The sequence below is a fragment of the Kogia breviceps genome, chromosome 12 (assembly GCF_026419965.1).
Source record: "Kogia breviceps isolate mKogBre1 chromosome 12, mKogBre1 haplotype 1, whole genome shotgun sequence".
NCBI classification, from domain to species: Eukaryota; Metazoa; Chordata; class Mammalia; order Artiodactyla; family Physeteridae; genus Kogia; species Kogia breviceps.
In genome coordinates this window covers 23,419,822-23,447,500 of record NC_081321.1, presented here as the reverse complement: position 1 = coordinate 23,447,500, position 27,679 = coordinate 23,419,822, and the positions used below count along the sequence as shown (strand labels likewise).

The window sequence follows — 27,679 nt, the reverse complement described above, 5'->3', positions numbered from 1 at the left end:
GGACTACATCAAATGAAAAGCTTTTGCACAGTAAAAGAAACTATCATAAAAACAAACAGGCAATCTACTGAATTGGAGAAGATATTTGCAAATTATAAATCCAATAAGGAGTTAATATCCAAGATATATTAAGAACTCATAAAACACAAGAAAACAAATGACCGTTATTGATACGTTTGTACTTCTGAGAGTAGTATTTGAAATTTAATCATCTTCCTGGAAGGTGAAAACAGATTTAGTTGGCAGTGATTGAAAGATAGCAGAGCATTTATGGTTAAGAGCACAGGGTGGTTTTATATTCTGGCTCTTCTGGCTTGCTACCTGTGGGACCTTGGGAAAAGTTACTTGACCATTAATGCCTCGGTTTTCTCCTTGAAAGAGGAAGATACTAAGAGTATACATCTTATAGGAATGTGCTAAGCGTTATACACATAAGAACAGTGCCAGGGGCACAAAAATCTTTCACTACTATTATTGCTATTATTGTTAACAGAATGTGTGTTTCTTCCGTTTACCAGGACAATCCAATATCAAATACTCTTTTCACTAGCCTAGTTGTACTTGAATTTCTCAGCCCACTTATCCCAATAAAGGGGATAAAATCAGAAGGTGTGATTATAGTTTGTCTGTTTGTAATCTCTTTCTTAGTGCAAAAGTTTACTTGCGTTTCTGCACAAATATGTATTGCAAGTAGCAGAGATTTCATTTCTATGGGTTTCTTAGAGACTCTGGTGTACAAGTTTGGACTGATGGGCATAAGGGAAAACCCATAGCAAGTGCTGTCTTTCAGCATCATTGGAGAGGAGACAGTTAAAAGGCATGCAGTCGGGCATCAGAAAAGTCAATTCTGGTTTGGATTCACTGCTCACTAGGTCTGGATCTGCAAGATGAGGCCAGTGCTGTCTGTCTGGCAACCTCATGTGGATCTTTGGGGGATTAAATGTTAGCCTGGATTGAAAAGCCTTTTGACATAGAAAATGCCAGACAAATACATAATATACATCTTCTTGTGGTATGTTCCTATTTTGGCAAATTAAATATTCTGGTTAGTAGAAAGATTTTATACATGCACTAAATTAATGACCAAGTAACATAAAGTATGTTAAGAAGAAACTTAACTAAATCATACTGCTAAATAGACGTAACAACACAAGCTTTTCTTATTTATCCTTATGAAAAGGTCTCTCCACCTACTTGGACTAGAACCTCCCATCTGTTTCTAAATCTGATATCTCAGAAACTTCCAGAATAATCATTTTTAATTAAGTAGAAGTCACTGTGTTGTTACCAAGCAGAAATGCCATTTAATAAATAATCCATGTTGAAAGTGTACTGAATAAAGCAACTCCGTTTTACTTTTATGCTGTATCGAGTAGTGGGTGCCGTGGATTTGGGTTTGGGTCTCAGCTCTGCCACTTGCCAGCTTCGAGATCCTGAGTGAGTACCTCCGTCAGCCTCATTAACAAGATGGGGACAAGTATGGACTCACAGCGCTGGTATGAGAATTAAATGAGATTTAAAAGTTAAAGCACTTAGTACAGTGACTGACATATATTAAATGCATTAAGTAGCCCCTATTATTAATGAATTGAAACTAAGCTGCTGCTTTAATGACAAGCAAGAGTGATAATCACCAAAACTGAATTTTTGGTTTACATATAGAAGGAATAAGAATTGGTGCCTCCGACTAAATTCATTGCAGCAGGAATATAAATTAGCCCCTCTGACTAAATTAATGAAGCCTGAACTCATTGACCTTTGACACTAAAGGAACGTGACCTTTTGCAAGTCAAATAACATTTTGGGGCTTTTTTTCTTTTCACCTGTAAAACTACCTGAGCTCTTTCAATCCCGTCCATTTCTAACTCTGATTTTCAGAATGGTTAAAAGAACTGAAATCATATCCCCCTTTGCCTTCTCCGTCTTTATTTCCACTATTCTATGTGTGATAATCTAAGTAAATATTTCTTTGCAAGTAACTTGCTGCATTGAGTTTAAATTTTCAAGAAGAAATGTTACCAGAACCACAGAATGGGGTCCTGAAAGTTGCTTTGGGTTTCTGAGTAGATTGAATTTAGAAATTCATTTTGTCTTAAAACAGCTCCTTCCCTTTGGAATCTGCATTTGAATATCAAAGAAGACATCAAAAGTAGCTCTGCCTCTCTATAGAATGCCACTGGTTATTGCAATTTACATGAGGCACTTTATGTGTTCAAGGAGAGTGCAGAGAAACGGAAGACACTTAAATTTCTTTTGTTGTTTTTGTTAATCTTTTCATCTTTTCTAGTGAGCTATGTCTTTGCTACTTTGGTCAACTGAGAGATCTTTTCTCCCTCTGTTTCAAAGAGAAGCAGGATTTCTAAACTCCTACTCTAAAAAGCCCTGAATTCAAATTCTTTTTCTTTCTTTCTTTCTTTTTTTGGTCATAGTATGTGACTCTCTGTTAATTTTCTTTACTACCTTGAAAGAGCAGGAGAAATTACATTAGTATGACAGGTGTTCTAGAAGGAATTTTGTATATAGCTTTCTATAATTTATTAGTATATTGATTTTTTAAAAATTATTTATTTATTTATTTTGGCTGCGACGGGTCTTAGTTGCGGCATGTGGATTCTTAGTTGCGGCATGCATGTGGGATCTAGTTCCCCAACCAGGGATTGAACCCTGGGTCCCCTGCATTGGGAGCACGGAGTCTTACCCACTGGACCACCAGAGACGTCCCAATTTATTAGTGTATTATTAAATAGTAATAACTCGTAGCTGAGATATTTTCCACTGGAGTTGTTATTAAGGCAAAAATGATCAGGTTTCTGAGAAGGGCTGGAAGGTCTAATATCATATTCTCATTTAATCCACCAGGAAACCTCCAGCTCACTGTCCAGACCCCAAGCGGTGAGTTCGTATTTTGTACCCAGTCTAGCACTGGAGGGTAAGGAAAACACAGATAAAGAAAAGAGGGTGAGTGGGGGAAGATGAATATTTTAAAAATTCTATTAGGGTCCGTAAACGTTTATTGATCATCTTGCTGTATGTATCAATTAGCTATTAACACAATAATTCTGTGTTAACAAAGTTCAGTGACTTAAAAGAATAAGCATTCATTTAACCCTCAAGATTATGGGGTTGGAGGCTTCCCTGGTGGCTCAGTGGTTAAGAATCCCCCTGCCAATGCAGGGGACATGGGTTCTAGCCCTGGTCTGGGAAGATCCCACATGTGGCAGAGCAACTGAGCCCGTGCACCACAGCTACTGAGCCTGCGCTCTAGAGCCCGCGAGCCACAACTACTGAAGCCTGCGTGCCTGGAGCCCGTGCTCCTCAACAAGAGAAGCCACCGCAATGAGAAGCCCGCGCACCGCAACGAAGAGTAGCCCCTGCTCGCAGCAACTAGAGAAAAGCCTGCGCGCAGCAACAAAGACCCAACACAGCCAAAAATAAAAATAAATACATTTTAAAAAGAAAAATAAAAGGTTATGGGGTTGGTGACTTTGTTACCGAATTCAGATCTTGGATACGAGAGAAAAGCCCTGGTAGAAACGGAAAAGTTCCTTTAATCAGAAAGCTGGTTATCTGGGGGAAAGGCGTACTTGGTTCCCAAAACCGTCTCTGAATGTTCTGCATGGCCGTGAACGTTTTTAAAAGGAAAAAGGGGAAATAATCTCAGTTAATCATTGAAATAGGGGGTCAGAGTCATCACCATCCCCGACTGTGCGCAGGCCTGTGGACTCCCTGTGATCTTTTTTTAGATGCTTATCTTGTTGACACAAGTTTGTTTATGAGATTACTGAAGGGGAAGCTAGGGAAGAGATCTGGTCATCTGTTCATTACTTATTCTTCATTTGTATTTCTTTGATCTAAGGAAAGAACCAACAGGTTAGGCAAAGTGTTGTGTGATCAAAAGATTTGAAAGGTTTGGGCCAGAGGTTAGTTAAAATATAGCTTTGCTAAAGTGACAAGACAAAAGGGATCTCCTGCAGAGAGCTCTTCCCTGCAAAGAGCTCTTTTCCTGAAAAAAAGCTGCTTACAACTTCGGGTGGCAGGTTGTCCTGGTCTCACCTAAGACCTCTCAATGGCATTTGAGGACTGAGTATTATGGAGGGTAACTTCAGGGAGAAATCCCAGTTAGCTCTGAATATTTGAACATGATCAACTAAGGAGGTGGGTGTTAGTAATTAGAAAATGTGGGGTCAGAAAACTTGGGGTGTGAGGAGTACAGGTTAGGAAATTCATTTTGGATAATCTTGATCTTGCTTTTATTTGCCTAAAATCAGAAATTGTTAAAAATGCAGAATTTGGTAATGCCGATACCCCAAGCTAATGTTGAAATATTTTTTTCATGTGCAACAGCAAATTTCAAGGGTCTACTTAAAAGGGAGGGATGAACTAGTATTTGCTTCACCCTAATTGCTTGGCATTCCTTTTTAAAAATTTCAGTAGGTTCTTCTAAGTTTTTCTTTATTTGTCATCTTTGATGTCATCAGTTGGTGAGAACATCCAAGGATCATAATATTTTGAACCTTAGAGGGACCCTGACACCACTGAGTCTAACTGTCATTGATATAGCAAGGAAATGAAGCTCCTGGAGATTTCTACCAAGTCATGCAACAAATTAATTTGAAGCACAAGAATAGAACCCTGGACCCTTGCTTCCCATTCTAGTGGTTTCCTCAGTGGTTTGGTTTTGTTGTTGGCATGTTCTCTGGCTTTGCAGGGAAAACAATGGAGAATTTGACTGAAGTTGAAAATTAGCAGTGATGGCATTTGCATATCCTTGTGTTTATAAGTCATGCTCAGCTATATTAACTTGTGATTGGAATGAGTAGCTGAGATAATCGGATAATATGGTTAAGTATTACCTCTAGTTTTTCAGTGTCCTCCTCTATTAAAAAGGAATTATAATGTTTTTCCTTAAGGAATTGTTGAAATTATAAAGAAATTAGTACATTTATATCACTTACGTTTGTATCTGACACATATTATTTGCTATTTTTATTATTATTGTTATTATTTGTTGTTGTTTGTTTCTAATTCACAGACATCATGGAATATGGGGGAGAAAATTCCACTGTCCAGTTTTGCTGTGTGGGGGGAGAGGGAGGAGATGCAGAAAATAGTAATCTCAGCCTCTGACCTAATGCCTACCAAAAAAGGGGGGCCATGTCATTTTGGCTTATTTTCTCATTTAATTTTGGTCAACAACTGGAAATTGAAACCTTGAAAGGAGGTCATTTTTTTCAACCACTGTTCTCTGTGTCGTTCTAGACTTTCACTGCTTTGGGATGCTACATTTAAAGAGTAACTTATTTGACACCTTTAACTGAACTTTTTGAGGAAATAGAACTTCTCAAGGAGGAAGAATTTGCAAACAAAGCGACACTTTATAAATGTCTCTGAAATAACCATCACAGTTATCTTTCAGTGAAACAAAATATGAATTATCTAAGTTTAACATTTGAAACCCTGTGGTTTGTTTTATATAAGGGAAACCACTTTTAATTTTTCCACTGTGTTAAAATAAACAAGCAACAGAGGGAACCTGAGAAATGAAGTTTCTAAAAGCAGACCAACCCAAGAAGGACTTTTTCATTCAGATGTGTTGCAACCCTTTTCCTTCACACACTGCCATTCTCCTTTCCCTTCCTGGTACCACTATCCACATCCTGTAAAGAAATAGCAGAAATATCCAGGGTTGGTCTTTGTTGAGTTGGCCTGAAAATGATGGTGATAGAGGGGGAGCTGAGAAAATGCACGTAGCAGTGCTTTAACTTTTTGGAATCGCGACCTAGCTGACACTGGAGATCAAAGTCAAGGACTTTGCCTCAAAGAAATGCACAGATGCAGACATACACAAAATCTCCTGTGCAGTTTCAGGAAATGGTAAACTCCCTCAAGCCCATTTCAGGACAGAAAAGATGTACCTGCATCCTGAGAGCTGACAGTATTCCTGGCCTTACTCCTGGCCAAGCTCTCTTTTGAGAGCTAAGGGAGAAGAAAGGATTTAAATGTAGTGCATGGGGGTGGATCCAGTCCAGAGCTTGCTAAGAGGTGGCTCTGTGTACTGTTTTTTGGAAGAAGAAAAGGGAAGCAAGAAGGAAGGGACCTGCCTCTTAATGATACTGTCTCCTCCTCACATTGCCACTTGGACGCACTTAGCTGTAACAAAACAGGAACCACATGTATTTTGTAAGCAGTCAAGTTAGACGTTTCTTTGTGAGCTGCTAACCCACTCAGGTCTTCAAAAGGATCTCTCTCCTTATAGAACATCCTTGCTGTGTGAAGATACAACATTCAAATGCAGATTTTAAGAGTTTCTGGGGGAGGATTCCTTTGAGGAAAAATTAGACTAAAAAAAGTAAAAGAAAAAAAATGAAAAAGGGCAGGGGAAACAAGGATGAGGTGGGAAATGTTTGCTGGATTATGTGGTTCACTTTGACTTTTTTCCCTACACTTTGTACAGAAATTTGCCTGTAGGTGAAAAGGACTTCAGGGTTTCCTGAAGTTTGTTGACAATCTCCTCTTGCTTCCCTTTCATCGTCTTTATTAAAACCAGCCAATCACATGTCTTCTGTGTGGATGAGTACAAGTGGGTGAACTGTGGGAGGTGCAGGGTCCACACAAGTTGCTGCCCCTCTAGAAGTGACATTCTTGTAACCTAGCTTGGTTCCAAAGGTCATAGGCAGATGAGGAAATTATCCATTGCATATGGGTGAGCTCCGTTTGACCACCAATGCTTAATAACTTTGTTACCTTGGATCAATTACCTAACCTCATAAAACCTCAGCATCCTTTTTTTAGGGGTAAGACATTTGTGAGCTAGTCTGTGGGCAGAAGACATTGTCCCTCTCAAATTACATTCAGTAGGCAAATTAAATCCTATTTTGTTTAAGATCACCCCTGTGACTAGTGTAACCATATAGTTGCCAGGATACCCGAGTTATTTGGGATTAGATGGGATAGTAATATTTATAGCTGACTAGTTTACAGTTAGGTTGTGTTCCATATATTATCACACTTATTCTTCACAACTTTCCTGTGAAGTAGATACTATTATTTTCCACTCTTTTATAAGTGAGAAAGATGTGCAGAGATGTTAGAAAACTTGCCCCAAATCATCCAGACAGTAGGCTGCAGCGCTGGGGGGTTGAAACCCATGTGGTCTGGTTCCAGAAGCCATGCTCTTAGCTATGATCCTTTCCAGCCTGCTTTTGAGCTAGTCTGTTCACACCGAAAGGAAAACATTATTTGTGGTAGACTTGACACTTACGTAAGATGTTTTTTTCTTTCCTGTTTCAGGTATCTGACAGCAAGCCACAATAGAAATTTCTTGCTTACCATGAGGCCATTCTTAAAAAGGGCCATTTTGGTCATAAGTTATGTAAGTACATATATGCTTTTGAAATACCTGATAAGAAATATTTCACTTTAATTTGACTCAGAGACGTGATCCAGATTGTTCGAGTCCGCAGTAGCGTCTAACAATATGATCTTAAGAGCAAAGAATTTACACGCTATAAATGTTACAAAGCCTTGGAATGTATGTATGGAAGCATTCTAGGGATATGTGAACTCAGTGACACCAACAGTATTAACTATAATATTTTTTGTGCCGTTTTCAAGGTGCTGATGCTGTGTTGTCTCTGCAACACAAACCTGGCTGTATCACTTATCTAGTGCTGCACTTCTATAAAAAGCATTCATGAAATAAGCCAGTGATATTCATGGGAAAAAGTCCAGGCTTAACTACCTCCCCAAATTAATCTTTTACCTTTTATTGAAGCAAAGATTTCCCTCTGACTTTAACAGAAACAACATAATTGGTCCTATTGAAATGAGGATAACATCTAGAAGCTCTGTGTGGGTGGAGTCTTCTATAAACAGAACTTATCCATCGCCACAGAAGTGTCTCTGGCCTGTGGTTTTCTTATGCACCTTTGCAACAGGATAGCACCATTCAGTGATAAAATTCCACTGAGTAGACGCAAAAGATGTTTCTTGGGGTTGTTGAAATAACCTCTGAATGAGTGGTCTGCTCCAGAGCATTTGAGAGTTGGAGCATTTCCAAATGTATTTATTCAGGTCACAGAAGTATCATCTATCATAGTTTAAGTTAACTTTCATGGGGCTCTGTGAGAGGGATGGTTAATAACCTGGCCATTGGAGACCAAGGACATGGGTCCAACTCCTGGATCTTGCAATTTACTAGCTGTGGGATTCTGGGCAAATTGGGAGGCCTCAGGTGGCTGGAAAGCCTTTAGTGGATAACAATGGTAACAGCTAATAAGTGCCTGAAACTGACTGGCTGTTATTAAGATTTGCTTTTCTTGCCATCATCACCTTCATTGTTTAGTCTTCCTCTACCCAACTCCTTTCCTACTCATCTTCAATGTTAGAATTTTACAGAAATGCTCACTAGAAAAAGTGTTTGTAGATCAAAATATTTGTAAAGCATCTGAAAGTATCCTCCAGAAAGGTGGGGCTTACTCCCAACAATCAATGATTTTCTTACCAAATCTTCTTTTCTCTGAAGGTGGTTGTTGTTCTGTATTTCCGTCTGTGGATAATGGGAGGATCCATGCCCCACTTTTCAGAGCAGGATAATCCAGCTTCATTTTCACCTTACATTCTTACAAGGTCAGTAGAAATACATTTCTTTAACTTTATTTGGTATTTATCAGGTTGTTTTAAATAACCTTAAACGGTATGTTGTCTTTGCATTGTAAGGAAAGAAAGGTTGTGTTCTATTCAGGGTGTGTGGAGAAAAGAAACTACTGTTTAGACGTTTGGAATCCTTTTCAACAAATGGTGCTGTTTTGTCAATATTATTGGTATTGTTCTCATATTGGTATATATTTGTTTACTCAACAAGCATTTTGTTGAGCACTTATCAATAATAAATATCTATTGAGGGACTTCCCTGGTAGCACAGTGGTTAAGAATCTGCCTGCCAGTGCAGGGGACACGGGTTTGAGCCCTGATCCGAGAAGATCCCACATGCCGCAGAGCAACTAAGCCCGTGCGCCACAACTACTGAGGCTGCGCTCTAGAGCCCGCGAGCCACAACTACTGAGCCCTCGTGCCACAGCTGCTGAAGCCCACGTGCCTAGAGCCCGTGCTCTGCAACAAGAAGCCCACGCAACGCAACAAAGAGTATCACCCGCTCGCCGCAACTAGAGAAAGCCCATGCACAGCAACGAAGACCCAATACAGCCAAAAAAAAAAAAAAAAAAAGCTTTTGAGTGGCTCATATGGCAAATATTACAGGACAATGCACTGAGAGGTGTGTAGAGGTTGATTGGACATTATAACTATTTGTAAGGTTAAAATCAGCAGGGAAGTTGAAAGTGGCGAACAGAAATGAGCACAATTTTTGCTAAGATACAGTCAATTATATCTTACCATTTGTCCTTAAGAGATTTAGGATAGTGGATCAAGAAGTGATGTTGACCAATGGATCTTGTTCATTGAGAGGGTTTTAATTCCTTACCCAATCTGCTGTGATGTACTTCTGACACTTTCAGATATAATTATATTTGACGGTTTTCATAACGTTTCTTCAGGATATATTATTCTATAATGTTTATACATTAAGGTGTACTGTTCTTAAATTTTCATAGTTTTATGTTCTTTTTAATGTCTAATAGCATTTTTGTAATAGTGACCTTCCCTTTTCTGTGTTTGCAAAGACATAATAAATCTTAAACCTTGACCGACAGCACATTTATATTTCAGCTTACTTGTATCTCTTAGGGATGGGAGATTGTTGGATTTTGTTTTTATAAAGCCAGGCTTGCTTTATTTTACTCATTTACTTTATATGTTTTAATTGATAAATTTCTACTCTTTTTTCATTGTATATTCTTCCTTTTTGTTCGTAGTGTTTTCTTCTTTTCTAAAGACTATTTTCCATTCAAAAAGGATGCTTCCAATTTGTTTGACCCATTTTTCTAATAAATATTATGTCACAGTTGTTTGCATTACTTGCAACATCTATTTGTGTTAAAAAATCTTGAATATGCTTCAGAAACCATATGGTATACAGCCTCCAGTGTTGGCTTATCCCTTTGAGATAGTCTAGAGACTTATGAATTGTTGTTTATGTCTTATATTTTTCAAAATATTGTTTAATTAGTCCATTCATTAAGCTTGACATCTGTAGCCCAGCTTTTTGTTAATATTGCAATCTACTTAGCCTTTTTAGGTTTCTCTCACTGGCTTTCAACATCTCCAGGGCTCCTTGTCTGGATATTTTTAGCTCATTGAGAAATTGTTTCAGGTTCTGCAGCTCCTTCAATAGCTATTTTCTGACTTTAAGCAAAAAAAAAAGCTTTGCCAGATCCTGTTCTTGCTTCTGGCTCCGTTTCCCTTAGCCCTCGGTTGGTCTCCCTCCAAGCTCTCTTGTCTGCTGAATTTGAGCATTCACTCTTGTCTTCATAGTTAGATGCAGCCCATTCCCCGAGCATACCAGTCTCCAAACGCCAAGCTGCGCAAAGCAACAGATGGATGAGAACAAGAACGTATTGCTCTCAACTCACCAACCAGTCATTTCATTCTTATCTCTGTCATCAGCAAACGCGTGCCCACCCCACTGTCCTTGGTGTCAAGACAAGGCGCCTTTGGTCTCTGGCTCACTGCCCTTCTTGCTATACCATCTTAGCTGCCAGGGGGGTCAGGTTGCATTTCTATTCCTGCTGGTGGTCAAAAAAATTCTTTGGTGGAACCTCTTGCAGAATGAGGACCTTGGGCTGGTCATTCACCATGTTCTACCTTTCACTTCCAAGGTTTTTACGTATTTTTTCTGAGGGGTCTGATACACATTTCATCCAGGACTTTCTGTCTGTGAATCCATCTGAATGACTATTCTCAGGCAATTCAATCAATAAAAAGTGATAGAACAGAATATCCTAACATCTTTATATTCTCCCTCTTGTAAAAAAAAAAAAAAAAAAAAAAAAAAAAAAACACGTATATTTCTGTTTTGTGTTTCATTCTTAAAATACACAGATACCCTGGGACATTTCAGTGACAGTTGCTGTAAATGGCCTTTCGCATTCCTCTAAGATAGCTGCATTATAATTGACTCTTAAGCATCCAGAACATTGTCTTTAAGTCCTTTCCTGAGTAAAGTTTCTACTCTTCTTGCATACATACTCTTCTTGTTTGACCTCTGGTATAATGATTATTCTTAAACTGGATTACCTTAGTCTGTTTCCAATTCTGTTGGCTTTTTTTTTTCTTCTTCTTCTCATCCGTTGTACAGTTTAGCTATGATTTGGCTGGCTCTGTGAGTCTGTCTTTACCAGTCAGAGGTTTGTCAGTCAGCTATGTCAATTGACGTCCTTATTGCTTCACCTCTTTTACTGGATTTGTAAACTGAACAACTTTTATAGCATCTTTGATTCTATCTTGCAAGGATATCTTCTTTTAAAGTAGGTCTAATAACTTTATTATCAGGTGAGAGTTTTCCAACTAGCTTTCTCTTCTCTTAATAATTGTTATAGTTACTAATTACATGTAGTTTTAAAAAATATCCTAATAGCTTTTAAAAGTTGCTTCGTTTTTGGTTTGTTTCACATGACTTCTTGTGATTTTAGTTCTGAGATTCCTTCTCTTTTAGATGATCCATTCCCATGTGTTTAGCTAAGAGGAAATACCCTGCCATTTTCTGCCTAACAAAACAGATGCAAAGTTGTTGTGGTATGCTCATGAGAAACCTTTGTTAAGAAAAATTATCTGAGACATGAGAATAAGAAAAAACGTGACCGTGGCATTCACTGTAATGTAGAACATTGTCTAACAAACCTAGAGGAATACAACTTTGGTTGACTTATGATTCACATTTACTGTATTTTACAACTCTATCAACTTAGAATTTTACGTATAGAAGTCTGACAGGTGTGATTATTTCTTTTCTCTCAAGTAGAAAATAAAATTTCAAATATCAGTTTTATTGCCTTGCAAGACATTGGGCAAATTTGTATCTAATTCGCCAGCCGCATTCCTTTTTATTTGTTTATGAACCATAAAAACTTGTTTTTCAAATTTAGTTTGTATATATTGATACATATATACTTATATGTTTCTTATATATATTCAATTTATATCTATATTTAATAACAGCTTGAGATATAATTTAAATGCATCCTCCTTCTAAAGAAGCTTCTTCTTCTGTCTCCATTTTCAGCTGATAATTTCAAACAGGCACAAAACCTTAGGTTTTGACTGTTACAGCCTTAGGGGACTATGTCTTAGTAAGGTTTATGGCCCTTAAAGCCCCTAGCATGGGGGCTCTCTCATAACATAATGTATCTCTGAACAAACTGAATGAAAATTTAAATTATTTTTTAAAACAAACAAAACCACCCTGTGCTTAAAGAGAGCTGAGCAAAAGTCGCTGCTTTGTTTTTGCTTCAGCAACCTAGCAAGGCCTTCACACATGAAATGAAACGGAGGTCATTCTGATTTTTAAAGCAATGGTCACCAAACTAGAGTGAATATCAGAGTTACCCTGGGAAGTATGCTAAAAATAAGACTTTCTGATTCAGGTTGCAGAAATTCTGATTGAATGGATCCCAAGGTTGGGCGAGAGATTCTGTATCTGATCAGCAGCCTAATTGTTTTGAGGGGGAGGAGAAGGAGGTGTTACCCTTTTTGAAATCCTCAGGTATGAACTGTGTCCTCTGTAGCTGAAGAGTGCGCTACAAGGTGGGTGTTGTCCCCATCGTGTATTTTGTATTATGTTCTTAGAAACACAGCTTGGGGATGAAAGAGATGGTCAAGGTCACTGAGTGTAGTTTCCCAAACTGAAATGACACTATGTAATAGTAATTCCTCTTAATTGTCTTAGACCCCTGGAATGAAGGGGAAAGAAACGAAGAAGAAAGAGGAGGAAGTCAGAAGAGGGAGACTGTAGTAGTAGCAGATTCTACCTGTGGACTAGGGAGCAGGGCTGGAAAAGGCTGGCCTGGATCACTTCACTGCTTGAAGAAAATATCGAATACTTTAAATCTACTTACTTTAGATCTACTTTAAATCTACTTACTTTTACTACTTTCCATTAGAATATTAAGCCCATGAGAAGCTGATAAAAATTAGAGACGATTCTTTTATTTTTGCTAACAATGAAACATAAAGGCAAAACTTGCTTTTCATAATGAATAAAATGCCAAACCCAAGCTTTTAATTTGATTCTACTTCTTGCCGTATGATGCTCTAACAAATATTTCCATCAGGGCTTCCCTGGTGGCGCAGTGGTGGAGGGTCCGCCTGCAGATGCAGGGGACGTGGGTTCGTGCCCCGGTCCGGGAAGATCCCACGTGCCGCCAGAGCGGCTGCACCCGTGAGCCATGGCCGCTGCGCCTGCGCGTCCGGAGCCTGTGCTCCGCGACGGGAGAGGCCACAGCAGTGAGAGGCCCGCGTACCGCAAAAAAAAAAAAAAAAAAAAAAAAAAGGTGAGTTTAGGGCCTTCCCTGGTGGCGCAGTGGTTGAGAGTCCGCCTGCCGATGCAGGGGACGCGGGTTCGTGCCCCGGTCCGGGAAGATCCCACAGGCCGCGGAGCGGCTGGGCCCGTGAGCCATCATGGCCGCTGAGCCTGCGCGTCCGGAGCCTGTGCTCCGCAACGGGAGAGGCCACAACAGTGAGAGGCCCGCGTACTGCAAAGGAAAAAAAAAAAAGAAAAAAAAGAAAAAAAATATTTCCATCAGTGCAGTCATCTGTTTACTGTGTTGGAGAGGTGACTACACACTGGTTTTAAGTTTGTCAGCCCTGCTTCTACTAAAAGTTAAAGGTTTGGGGTTTTTTTTTTTTTTTTTTTTTTTTGGTATAAAAGCTCAAGTTCATCCAGGTTGTACTGTTCAAGGCATAAGTCAGAATCTCAGGCAGGTGTTTCTCCATGAAATACCAGTATTTGACCCATCATATTTCCTTTCTACATTGTATGTGGAGCCGGAAGACCCTGTCTTGTATGCAGGGTCTCCTATGGGTCTCTTGTGGGGCATTGAACAAGTCTGCCTCTCTAAGGCTGTTTCCCTTGCCGCAAGAAGGGTAATATGCACTTCGTAAAGACTGAATTGGGATCAGGTAATCCCTATATGCAAATACTTTGTAAGCTAGAAGTTGCTGTACATGCCTAAGGGATGTTCAGTGCTGTTGGATGTAGTTCATTAGTAGACCACCGGGATTCTGTGTGGAATCTGGAACCTGCACCTGATGTATGGTCAGCAGTTGGTATGTTTGCTCAGTGGAAGTTACACCTGAATGCTGGTTTGAAATAAAGATGTTAAATGCTTTATAGAGAGAAACAGACTCTAGGTAAGAAAGGAACCTAGTATTTATTTTGCAGAAGAATTATTCACCTTTTTAGAGATAAATGGCTAAGAAGTTGTTGCTGGAAGTCTTAGATGTTGAAATTCATATTTTCTGCTCTGAGGAGACTGTCTCTGTTAATAAGATAACTGTATTAATGGTGCATTAAGAAGGTCAGAGAGACTGAATGATATTTCAGATTCACTTTATAGTTTATCCATGGTAAGAAGAATTGCCATTTGAACTATTATTCATTGCAGTTTAATGCAAAATAAGGAAAAGTAAGCTTGGCATAGCTTTATAAGGATGCTCTGTGACACGTGAGGGCAGCGAGTGCCTTTACGCAGACACTCCTCATTACTAGATGGTGTCCCAGGAGCCAGCGTGACACAAGGTGCTGAGGGGGCTACACAAGGGTAGAATCTTCAGTCTGTGCCCTTTAGCTACAAGCATGGACATCTGGAAGCCTAGCAGGTATCTTTTATGCGACTAGAAAAATATATGGTTGCCCCGGGCCAAAATAAAAGTATCTAAATATTTTTAGATTTTTAGGCATTATTTTACTATCAGGTGAATTTCTGAAAACGTCTCTACTTCAAGAGCTGGGTGCTGGGGAAATAACTCTAAATGAGACTCAACCCTGTCCGCGAGGAGCTCCCGTTTTAGTGGGAAGACAGGTACATTATCAACGGGAAGTTCCAGGAAAGTGTGTAAGCCCCGAGGCTGTGGGGACTCCAGCCTGGCCTGGGGGTGGGGGTTGGGGGTGGTGACAGGGAAAGCCTGTCCGAAGAAGTGACACCTTTGTTGGGACCTGAAGGATCAGCAATTGGAGTTTGGCCAACCTGTGAGAGTTGACTCCAAAAGATGAGGTGCGCCAATCAGGCGCTGCTCTCAGGAACCTGAAACCTAAGAGTGGGGCTGTGAAGTCTGAAGTGACAGGTGTGTGAAGGCAGGAGCCAAGGAATGCTGGGCAGCCCTGAAGACCGTGCTCCAGCCTCAGTCAGGAGAAGCAGAGGGAGTAGACGAAGCAAAGGCTAAGAGAAGCTGGGCAGCCGTGAAGAAGGCCTGTGGCCTAGAGAGAAGCCTGCCTTTCTTTCTTTTTTTTTTTTTTTTTTTTTGCGGTACGCGGGCCACTCACTGTTGTGGCCTCTCCCGTCGCGGACCACAGGCTCCGGACGCGCAGGCGCAGCGGCCATGGCTCACGGGCCCAGCCGCTCGGCGGCACGTGGGATCCTCCCGGACCGGGGCACGAACCCGCGTCCCCTGCATCGACAGGCGGATTCTCAACCACTGCGCCACCAGGGAAGCCCAAGCCTGCCTTTCTTGTCACTGCTTGGTTCTGCTTCCTAAGAAGTCTGGTTTTGCTCTTAATTTCCTGTCTTCTGATTCTTATGGGAATTTTAAAAATAACCCTCCCTTTAACAGGTTTGCTTAGCCCATTGGTCCTTATAATCGGGAAGAACTTTAAAAACAAAACACAATGAGAAAGTGGCTGGAGAGCCCCTTGGATCTCTTTTCCTATTTCATGAGCAGTTGGAAATGGTCTTGCCATCTCTGTTCCCAGGTGCTAAAGAGTCAAGTATCAGTATTCAAGTGCTACTTACGGGCCTTTGCCCCGTGGATGGAATGCCCCAAGGGCAGGCCTCAGCACTCGTCTGGCACCTTCTACTCTGTTGCCAGCAAGCAGCTAAGGGATGAGGGCCGTAGACAAGCTCCTACACCAGCCATTCAGCTGGGTTCGCCTTGTAGCTTTCTGTCCCAGCCCTGTGTGCTGGGGATCAAGGCCTGCTTCCAGTCACCCCATCCTTGTCTATAAATGGTTTTCCCTGATTGTCTTTTCTTTTATGTCACCTGTTTTTGTGGCACGTTACCCACTGTGACTTTCATCCATGCTGTTGTATTCATTCTCATTGCTGAATGGATTTCTGTTCAATGAATATACAATGTAGGTATCGCTTTTATTGTAGATGGACATCTGGGTTGTTTCCAGTTTGGGGGTGTTAATAATAGTGCTGCCCATGACATAGAAACAACCTAAATGTCCACCGACAGAGGAATACATAAAGAAGATGTGTGTGGGGGGGGTGTGTATGTGTGTGTGTGTGTGTGTGTGTGTGTGTATAAATAAACACAGTGGAATACTACTCAGCCATAAAAAGAATGGAATAATGCCATTTGCAGCAACATGGATGGACCTTGAGATTATCGTATTAAGTGAAGTTAAGTCAAACAGAGAAAGACAAATATCATATGATATCACTTACATGTGAAATCTAAAAAAATGGTACAAATGAACTTATTTACAAAACAGAAATAGACTCACAGACATAGTGAACAAACTTATGGTTACCAAAGGGGAAAGTGGGGGAGGGATAAACTGGGAATTTGGGATTAACAGATACACACTACTATGTATAAAATAGATTAAAAAACAAAGACCCACTGTATAGCACAGGGAACTATTTTCAATACCTGTACTAAACCATATTGGAAAAGAATCTGAAAAAGAATATAAATGTATATATATATATATATATATATATATATATATATATATATACACACACATACATAACTAAATCAGTTTGATGTACACCTGAACCATTGTGAATCAACTTACTTCAATAAAAATTTTTAAAAAATAATAGTGCTGCTATGAACAATCTTGTAAATGTCTTTTGGTTAACATATGTGTGCAGCACGGTTGGGTAGGAACTTAGGAGTAGAATTGCTACATCATGAAATATGCATTTATTCTACTTTCATGAAACTGCCTGAACTTCTCCAACATGGTTTAATCAATTCACAGTAGTGTTTCAAAGTTCCGGTTTCCCTACATCCTCCTCACCAACATTTGACATAATATTTTTCATTTTAGACATTTTAGCAGGAGGCATCTTATCATTTGTATATTATACATTTTTAACCCTGTACTCTAATTTACCCGTATTTTTAACTGTCCTCAGGAAGTGTCATGTTCATTCACAATTTGAAGCCATTTTTGTTTGGGGGTGCTGCCTGGATTCTCTATCTGCCATCTTTCCACCTATTTAAATTCTGTGTAGATTCTAGGAGGGCATTTCTTAATCCTCTGTTTTTCATTAATCTGTCACTTCTTAGAACTCCATTGAAATTTTGTGTCTATATTTCACTATTACCCAACCCTGTAATATGTGCATGTCTTCTCACCACCGATGCTGTGACAATGTCCTTGTGGAAGATGAGGGCTAGCTCTGATTACCCTTCAGCACCTATAAAAGTGCACAGAGTAAGTATTCAACATTTACTGAATTCGTGTGAGGGTCTCCTGTTCATTGAGAACTTAGTTCAGTAAATGGCTTTCTTTGGCTAGTCCCAGAGAAGGTTATAAGGAGAAGATGCTAATGATGACATAAGCAGGTTATGCCTACGAAGGCCTGTCCTTATTGCTGGGATACAGTGAAACTATGGAGATCCTTTTGAAGCATCAATGGAATACAGGAGTTGTGAGGATGAAAATAAGGACAGCCTAGGGAGGGGCAGGACAGATCACCAAAACCCAGTGGACAGAGGTAGAGTCAGGGTAAGGTGGGGGGCTCCACTCTGGAGGTACCGTGGCTATTTTGACAGTGTTAGCCAGTGCCCTTCCCAAGAGGATGCAGTGTGTATACAGTGGACCCAGTGTCCCGTATGTATGAAATGGTGGAGGATTTTGTAGATGAAAGAGAAAGAAGGATCCTTTGAGCAGAAACATTTCTATATATAACAAGCAAGTGCTGCATGTTTCTGCTTGCAGTGCATGATTTTTTCATATGTACCTATCATAGGCATCTTTATGTTAGGCTCATGTTATTTCTTAGCCAAAAAGGTTTTTTCAAAGACAACAGAATTTATGTATATTTTAGCAGTTAAAGCACTCTAATTTTTTTCTTGATAAAAATGAAGATTTAGATTTTAAAAGTGCCACACTATTTACAATAGCCAGGACATGGAAGCAACCTAAATGTCCATCGACAGATGAATGGATAAAGAAGGTGTGGCACATATATACAATGGAATATTACTCAGCCATAAAAAGAAACGAAACTGAGTTATTTGCAGTGAGGTGGATGGACCTAGAGTCTGTCATACAGAGTGAAGTAAGTCAAAAAGAGGAGAACAAATACCGTATGCTAACGCATATATATGGAATCTAGAAAACTGATACTGATGAACCTAGTGCTAGGGCAGGAATAAAGACACGTACGTAGAGAACGAACTTGAGGACACAGGGTGGGAAGAGGAGGCTGGGACAAAGTGAGAGAGTAGCATTGTCATATATATACTACCAAATGTAAAATGGATAGCTAGTGGAAGCAGCTGCATAGCACCGGGAAATCAGCTCCGTGCTTTGTGACCACCTAGAGGGGTGGGATAGGGAGGGTGGGAGGGAGTCTCAAGAGGGAGGGGATATGGGGATATATGTATACATATAGCTGATTCACTTTGTTGTACAGAAGAAACTAACACAACATTGTAAAGCAATTACACTTCAAAAAAGATGTAGGGCTTCCCTGGTGGTGCAGTGGTTGAGAGTCCGCCTGCCGATGCAGGGGATACGGGTTCGTGCCCTGGTCCGGGAGGATCCCACATGCCGCGGAGCGGCTGGGCCCGTGAGCCATGGCCGCTGGGCCTGCGCGTCCAGAGCCTGTGCTCTGCAATGGGAGAGGCCACAGCAGTGAGAGGCCCGCGTACCCCCCCAAAAAAAAGATGTAAAAAAAAAAAGGCCACAGTTTGATTAGTTGCCATTTGATGCCAGTTCCCCACCGGCCTCATTTTCCCTTTCATGTATTTCATCCTGAAACCTCTTCATTCATTCCTGGATTATGAATGAAAATACATCACCAAATTGTTTAAGCTGAATTCCTGGCTTTTTGTGCTGTATATTCCATTTTGTTGGCCAGATATTCTAGTGGCTTTCCTCCTCTTAGCAGAATTCATGGTAGAAAATTGGTAAATAATTCATTTTCTTTTTGCCCCTGCTTTAAAAAAGAAAACCCAGTGGGACAGAGATATTCAAAGATTGTTTTATTTCTGAAATTTAAGCAGAAATAAACAAGGTGATTAGTTTAAAATGTAATTCATAGTCAATGAGTTAAAAAGAAATACATCAGTTGCTGATTACAGCTAGCTCAACTAGCCCCCTCAAATGTAATTAGCTTTCTGGGTGATTCCAAGTGGCTTCTTTGTGCTTAAATTTGCAAAAATTTTTCAGTGCTGTTTCAGTATTTCAAATAGTATTTAAGGAGTTTACTTGCAACATTTATCTGAGTTCATATGCACAAAAGGTAGGTGTATATCTCTGAGCTAATGGAGATAATATATGTGTATTAAAAAGGGCAATTCCACTCCTGGGTATATATCACAAAAAAAACCCCAAAAACACTATGTTGAAAAGATACGTGCACCCCAGTGTTCATAATAGTATTATTTACAATAGCCAAGATATGGAAGCAACCTAAGTGTCCATCCACAGGTGAATGGGGAAAGATTCTGTGGTGTACATATACAATGGAATATTACTCAGTCTCATAAAAAATAACAAAATTTTGCCATTTGCGACAACTTAGATGGACCTGGAGGGTATTATGCTTAGTGAAATAAGTCAGATAGAGAAAGACAAATACTGTATATCATCACTTATATGTGAAATCTAAAAAATAAAACAAACAAACGAGTATAACCAAACAGAAACAGACTCACATACAGAACAAACTAATGGTTATGAAAAGGGAAGGGGGAGGGGCGATTTAGGGGTGAGAAATTAAGAGGTACAAACTACCATGTATAAAATAAATAAGCTACGAGGGTACATTGTACAGCAGAGGGAATATAGCCAATATTTTATAATAACTTTAAATGGAGTATAATCTATAAAAATTTTGAATCACTATGTTGTACACCTGAAACTAATATAATATTATAAATCACCTATACCTCAACAAAAATAAAGGAGGGTTAGCTAATAGTTTTGACCTTCCTAGTGTTACAGGAAGGTGAAGTTTCTTTTAGTTCTGTGGTTTACTTTTCTTTTTTGACCTATTTTGCTTATAATCTGTGTAAAAAGTCACAACTGAGCATTTAAAAAAATATGTAAGTAACTATGTTGAGAGTGTAACTTCTAAAAGATGTTATTCTTGATATCTTTTTTTTGATATTTGTCAGTATGGTATTGCAAGTCTAGAAAATATAAGAGACTGAATGAAGACAACGTGCAGGGCAAGTTCCAAATGTGAACTGAACATTAAAATGAAAGTTTCTGCATGGTGTCTGCAGCTGTTTCACGGTCAAGCTGAAACCAGACTTAAGAAAGCATTCCTGTTGCAATCCTGTTGCCTTTGTCACTACTTAAAAATTGTTTTATTATGAAAAATATTAAATACGTACAAGAGTGGAGAAAACGGCATAAAGAATCCCCACCTACCCTTTATCCAGTTTTCCCAGTCATAGTTCATGGCCAATCTTGTTTCATTCACACTCCCATCCGGTTCTTCCACGTTGCTTCAATCCATCATTTTGAAGCAAATCCCAGACATAATCTCACTTCACATGCATACATTTTCGTATGTATTTCTGAAATACAAGGACCCTTAAAGACTAGACCACAATACCGTTATCATGCTTTAGAAATTAACAGTGATTCTCTCTTATCATATATCCAATCAGCATTTCATTTTTTCTGTCTCATAAGCAGTTATTTTTAATAGCAGTTTGTTTGAATTGGCAGCTAAACAAAACCTGCACTTTGTTTGATATGTCTCTTAAGTCTCTTAATTTATAGGTGCCCTCTCCCCTTTTTTTCCCCTCCCATTACAATGTATTTGTTGAAGAAACTGCCTCCATTTGTTCCGTGGAATTTGTAGCATTCTGGGTTTAGCGTATTGCCTCCCTGTGGTGTTATTTAACATGTTCTGGTGCTTTCTGTATTTGATGTAAACTGGTAATAAAGTGCTTGGTTAGATTCAAGTTTATTTTTATTTGGCAAGACTGCTTCAAATAAAAAAGCAGCCCATCAGCTTTTTGTGTATATCCATCAGGAGTTAGTCTCCCTTTCTGTGATGTTAAAATTGATTAGTAAGTTCTAGGCACCTGATTTAGCCTGATCCATCCATTATAAAATACCCCATCAGCTTTTCATCTAATAATTTCAGCAGCCATTTATGATCATTGCGTAGATCTATTATAGCAAGAAGGAGAGATACTATGCGCAGGCTCCGGACGCGCAGGCTCAGCGGCCATGGCTCACGGGCCCAGCTGCTCCGCGGCACGTGGGATCTTCCCGGACCGGGGCACGAACCCGTGTCCCCTGCATCGGCAGGCGGATTCTCAACCACTGCGCCACCAGGGAAGCCCGAGATACTATTTTTTTTTTTTTTTTTTTTTTTTTTTTTTTTTTTTTTTTTTTGCGGTATGCGGGCCTCTCACTGTTGTGGCCTCTCCCGTTGCGGAGCACAGGCTCCGGACACGCAGGCCTAGCGGCCATGGCTCACGGGCTTAGTTGCTCCGCGGCATGTGGGATCTTCCCGGACCAGGGCACGAACCCGTGTCTCCTGCATCGGCAGGCGGATTCTCAACCACTGCGCCACCAGGGAAGCCCTATTTTTTAAAGTAATTCCTAAGAGCTGGGATGTAACCGAATGGCATGGCTGTGTGACTCTCCTGCTAAGTTTGGTGGTTGAACATTCTCCTTTAAAGCCAAGTCATGAAGAATCTTTACTGAGCTAAGAAGTATGAGCATCAGCTTAGAAGCTCTGTGAAAAGAAGAAGCCCTAAGTGACCCAGTCATCATTCTGTGGAGTTGGCATTCCCATGAGGCAGTTTCACAGGCCCAGACCTAAAAGGGATAAGGTGACTTTTTTGGTTTTATCTTTGATAAATAACAAAGCTTGGACTTCATCAAACTTTCAGTATATACTGCACTGTCTGTACATTCATATTTTATTTAAAATAACAACAGGGAGGGGAGTGTTGGGAAACACCATTGAAATATCTGACCCATTTCTCTGTTGGGGTTTGAGAGCAGAGGCAGTGAATAATCCCCATCACGGAGCCTTTCCTGATCATTGCTAATGATTTTTTTCCACTGCCAACCTCGGAGGAAGAGGAGGAAAGGGAAGGAGATGAATTGGAAAGGGCTGGGAGGGATGTTCTAAACCAGAGCTACCTACTGAGAGGAATTCAAGGTGAATTGACTCTTAACATTGGAAAGTAGCCTAGAAATTATCTGATCCAACTTCTTTGCCCATCCAAGGTTTCCTCCAAAAGGATCTGGCGATGAGGGAGCTTTTCTTTTCACATTCTGAACCCTCACGGCACTCATCTCCTTCTGCCTCTTTAATTCCGTGTTATCTTATTTTCACTATTGGATTTTCCATTCCTTGAGGGCAAGGGATTTATCTATTTCTCCGATTTAGTCCCATGTAGAGTATCAAAGATAAACACAGCTGGACATTAGTTAGAGCAATAAGAACACACTTTATTCAGTAACTACTGACAGTTCAGGAAAGAGCTGAGCTCCACTCTGATTTGCGCAGGATTGACTGGGTATTTTAAAGAGAGAATGGGAGGGGCAGCAAAGGGAGCTGGGCAGAGTCAGAGAAGTGAGAAATTACAAAGGATTGATCGCCTACGTGCATTTAGTCTGTGTCTGTTGGCTGGCAGTTATCAGAGTTAGGAATCTGTCCTCCCACAGTCTGGGAGACAGGCCCCTTCCTCCAGATGATTACATTTTAAAGGAAGGACTCTCAGGTCCTTGAGAAAGACAGTTCTGAGTTGTAAGAGATACATATTCCCAACTGTAAGTCCTTTGTAGTAAATGCTCTAAGAAAGGGAGGTCAGGGGGCTTTTTTGTCAGGGATTAGCTAGAAAAAGGTAAATTCTCCTGGCAATGATGATCTTTCTCAGGCAGGCATTTTAGTGGAGGGGCTGGGGTCATCCCAGGAACATGGCCTTATGCTGCTGAAAGCCATACTAGAGTTTGGCCATCCCCTAGTGCAGAGGTTTGGACGGAGTTTGTTACATGCTGAAAGTTCTGCAGTTTTCAAGGGTCTAGAACACAAGTTAAAGAATTTGTGTGTACTGAACAAATTTAAGTAAATTTAGTTTCCTCTACGCCGAAAGGAAGCGGGTCAGTTAGAATGCCTTAGTGCCCAGACACAGCCGGGAAACGGGAGTAACATCCCCATTCATAAAGTTCCTTCCCTAAGTCCACCTGGCTATTCTTATTATCAAGGACAGCTGTTACTTCCCTCCTCTTAAAGGCTAGCCTCTCGATTTGTGAGTAAGAGACTTTATCTCCTTACCACAGATATTTTGATTTTTTTGCAATAGTTCAAAATGGATCAATCTATTATAAAATGGTTAATATTTTCATATCTACTGCAGAATTTGGGGCACTATTAAAAAGGGACAGGTCAGGGCTTCCCTGGTGGTGCAGTGGTTGAGAGTCCGCCTGCCGATGCAGGGGACACGGGTCTGTGCCCCGGTCCGGGAAGATCCCACGTGCCGCGGAGTGGCTGGGCCCGTGAGCCGTGGCCGCTGAGCCTGCGCGTCCGGAGCCTGCGCTCCGCAACGGGAGAGGCCACAACAGTGAGAGAGGCCCGCGTACCGCAAAAAAATAAAATAAAAATAAAAAGGGACAGGTCAAATGTCTCTTACCCAGGGAAGAGTACCCAACAGGGCAGCATTTCATGTCATATGCTTTCATCTGGACCATTTATCTCAGTTGTTATGTATTTATTTATGATAATTTTTTAATATAGGTCATGGAAACTCTGTCTTATTCATCATTGAAAGGCCAGCACTTGCCACAGTGACTAGCAGCTATTAAATAGATTCCAAAATGATCAACTTAATGACTAAATGAATGAATGACTTTCCATCTTACCTTGTCTTTTCTATAACATTGATAGTATAGAAGTGCTATTTAATAGAAACATGGTGAATGAATGTTTGCAAAATGTCATGGATCTTGAGTTATGTTTCAGTGACTCTTCTTCTCTTTGTAGATTCCTTACCTATTCCTACCTCTTGGCCTTCAACGTGTGGCTTCTGCTTGCACCTGTTACCCTGTGCTATGACTGGCAGGTGGGCAGTATTCCTCTGGTAGAGACCATATGGGACATGCGGAACTTAGCCACCATCCTTCTGGCAGTTGTGATGGCCTTACTGAGCCTGCATTGTTTAGCAGCCGTCAAGGTAATTTTCTTAAGATTCAAATGAATTCTACATTTCAAGAGAGATAACAGTATACTCAGTAACTCATTTTTTTTGCAAGGGGGTGTGGGTCTAAATTGAATTTACTCGTTCATCTAAAAAGCTTTGTGTATTTAAAAATTTTCCAGAAAGGTAATATATATTTTAAAGACCTTATCGGGGTTAATAGACCAAGGTTACAATGTTTGCAAATGAGAAATTTTTTTCTTGCAGTGGTTGACTCATTTTTGAACTAATTCGTTTGATTTCATGTAATGATAAATGAGATAATGAGAACATGTTCATAAGTGCTTAAATATGGTTAAGATTCTGCTTACACTAATAAATGCCTGCCTGAGTTGGTTGGGTGATTCTCACTTCAAGAAAAAGATAATAGTACAAAACTTTATTAAAAGTTTTAATATTGGGAACTTGGAAAAATATTGGAACGTGGAAAAAATTATTAAATGTAACCATTTCAAAAATGATCAAAGACAGCAAAGAACTTGAAAATATTTACTTACTAAAAACTGCTACTGCCTTGTGTAAGATGCTTCTTGCCTGAGAATATTCCCATCCTCCCAGATCTAGTGTTAAAAACTCACAGGTTTACTGGCTGGAGGTGGCTGATTTGGTTTGGGAGAGTAGCAGAGCAGCTATCAATTTAAGGGGTAGATTTTGGAAGCAAGAGAGCTGTAGAAGGGCTGAGATAATACACTCTCCGCGCATTCACGGATGAATGAGAAAACAATATGTGCACGTGGGACATCCTAGAAAGCACGAGCAAAACTGAAAGCCTGGGGAGACTTACTTATTTGCTGCAAATTTGAATGAATTCTTCAACACAAATGCAGGTTGGGCGGCAGAGGGTGGAAGCTTCACTGGCTTTAGTTGTCTGTATATAACCTCTGTTGAAATCATTGGCTGATCACAAAGCTCTGCAGGAACAAGAGAGATCCCCCAGAGATCCAGGCAAAAGAAAGAAACAAATAAAACCCCACTGAGCAAAAATTTCAGCTCTCTACATAAAAAAGAGATTTTTCAGTTTGAATCCAGGCAAGTTTATCATATATTAAAACAGGAAACCATCAAATTTCAGAAGAACAAAATAGAATAGAGAGTCACTATAGTGTATGACACACAATGCCGGTTTTTTAATTAGATTACTGGACGTGTAAAGAGATAGGTGACCCAAAGTCAGGAAAAAATAGTCAGTAGAAAATGGAATAGAATTCAGATTCCGAAGATAAACTCACATTTACAAGTTTAACTGATTTTTAACAAAGTTACCAATGTAACTCAATGGGGAAATATAAGATACTGAAATAATGAATTATCTGTAAGGGAAAAATGTGAACTGTAACCCTTAACTCATACTCTACTCTTAGAAAGTATTTCTAAGTGGATCATAGTCCTAAACAAAAGAGTTAAATAACACCAAAAATTCTGAAAGGAAATAGAAGAAAATCTTTGTTAACTTGTGTTAAGCAAAGATTTCTTAGGATACATAAAGTGCAAATTATGAAAGAAAATGTTGATAAACTGGACATCATCAGGATTAAAAACTCTGCTCCTCAAAAGATAATTTTAATTAAATCAAATGGCAAGCTACAAATTGGGAGAAAATATTTGCAAAACATATACCTACAAAGGACTTGTATCTAGGATATTTAAAGAGCTCTTAAAATTCAATAATTAGAAGACAACTCATTAAAAATGGACAAAAGATTCAAATAGACACTTCATAAAAGAAGATACACAAAGGGTAATAAGTACATGAAAAGATGCTCAGCATCACTGGTCATTAGGGAAACTCAAAACCACAAAAAAGAACCACTATACACTCTATAGAATGACTGTGATTGAAAAGGTTCACAATACTAAGTGTTGGCAAAGAATGTGGAGCAACTGGAAGCCTCATACATTACGGCTGAGAATGAAAAATGGGTCAGCCACTTTGGAAACATTCAGAAGTTTTGTAGGAAGTTAAACATAAAAATAAGCAGTTTTGCTCCTCAGTATCTACTGAAGAGAGAGGGAAACTTATGTCCATACAAGAGTCTTGCAAGTAAATATTCATAGCAGCTTTATTTACACTAGTTGAAAAATAAAGATCATCTAGTGACCTCACCTTGGAAATGGATAAACTTAATGTGGTAAATTATTGAAAAATTTAAAGGAACAAATAATTTACTGATACATAAAACAACAAAAATGAACCTCAAATACTTACCAATTGAAAGAAACCAGGCATTTAAGATCAAATACTGCATAATTCCATTCATATGAAATGTCTGTCATTATAATTCTGCCTTTTCTAGAATTTTATATGGCTAGAAAAGGCAGAATTTTAGTGACAGAAAACCTGGGGTTGGGAATTGACTATAAAAAAGACTTGAAGGAACTTTTGGGGGTGTAAAATGTCTAAAATTTGATTGTGGTTTTAGTTGCTGGATTACATGTACACTTACCAAAACTCATCAGAATATACATATAAAATGGGTGAATTCTATTGTATGTGAATGGTATCTCAATAAAGGTGTGTTTTAAAAAAAAGATTAAAATGTTACAAATAGATTAAAGGCTAGAATGAATACAGAAATTAAAGTAGAATATAAAACACAATATGTGATCCTGAAAATCTGATGAAAATTTTTTTTGCTTTTTCATTTGAGGTGAAATGTACATAACATACAATTAACCATTCCAGAGTGTACAATTTAGTGGCACTAGTGTGTTCACAATGTTGTGTACTTACCTGTTCTATTTCAGAGCTCTTTCATAATTTCATTAAAAACACCCCATATCCATTAAGTAATGACTCCCATCTCTCCCTACCCCATCCCCTGGTAACCTCTGATCTGCTTTCTGTCTCTATGGATTTGTCTATTCTGGATATAAAATAAATTATACGATAATTACAGTAATACAATATGTGACCTTTTGTGTATGACTTCTTTTACTTTGCATAGTATTTTTGAAGTTCATCCAAAGTTGTAGTGTATATCAATACTCTGTTCCTTTTTTGACTGAATAATATTTCATTGGATATATACCACAGTTGGTTTATGCATTCATCTGTTGATGGACATTACAGCTGTTTCCACCTTTTGGCTAGTATGAATAATGCTACTGTACACATTGGTGTACAAGTTTCTGTGTTGGACAT

General features: G+C 39.5%; 1 protein-coding gene across 8 annotated transcripts in view; it reads left to right on the top strand.

Annotated features, from left to right (window-relative positions):
* TMTC1 (transmembrane O-mannosyltransferase targeting cadherins 1) overlaps positions 1-27,679 on the top strand; it is a 256,132-nt gene that overhangs the window by 119,136 nt on the left and 109,317 nt on the right. For all 8 annotated transcript variants that reach the window (XM_067008959.1, XM_067008961.1, XM_067008963.1 and 5 more), the window contains 3 exons: positions 7,291-7,372; positions 8,525-8,628; positions 24,324-24,513. In XM_067008959.1, the coding sequence (XP_066865060.1) occupies positions 7,291-7,372; positions 8,525-8,628; positions 24,324-24,513 (376 nt within the window). The remainder of the gene's footprint in view (positions 1-7,290; positions 7,373-8,524; positions 8,629-24,323; positions 24,514-27,679) is intronic.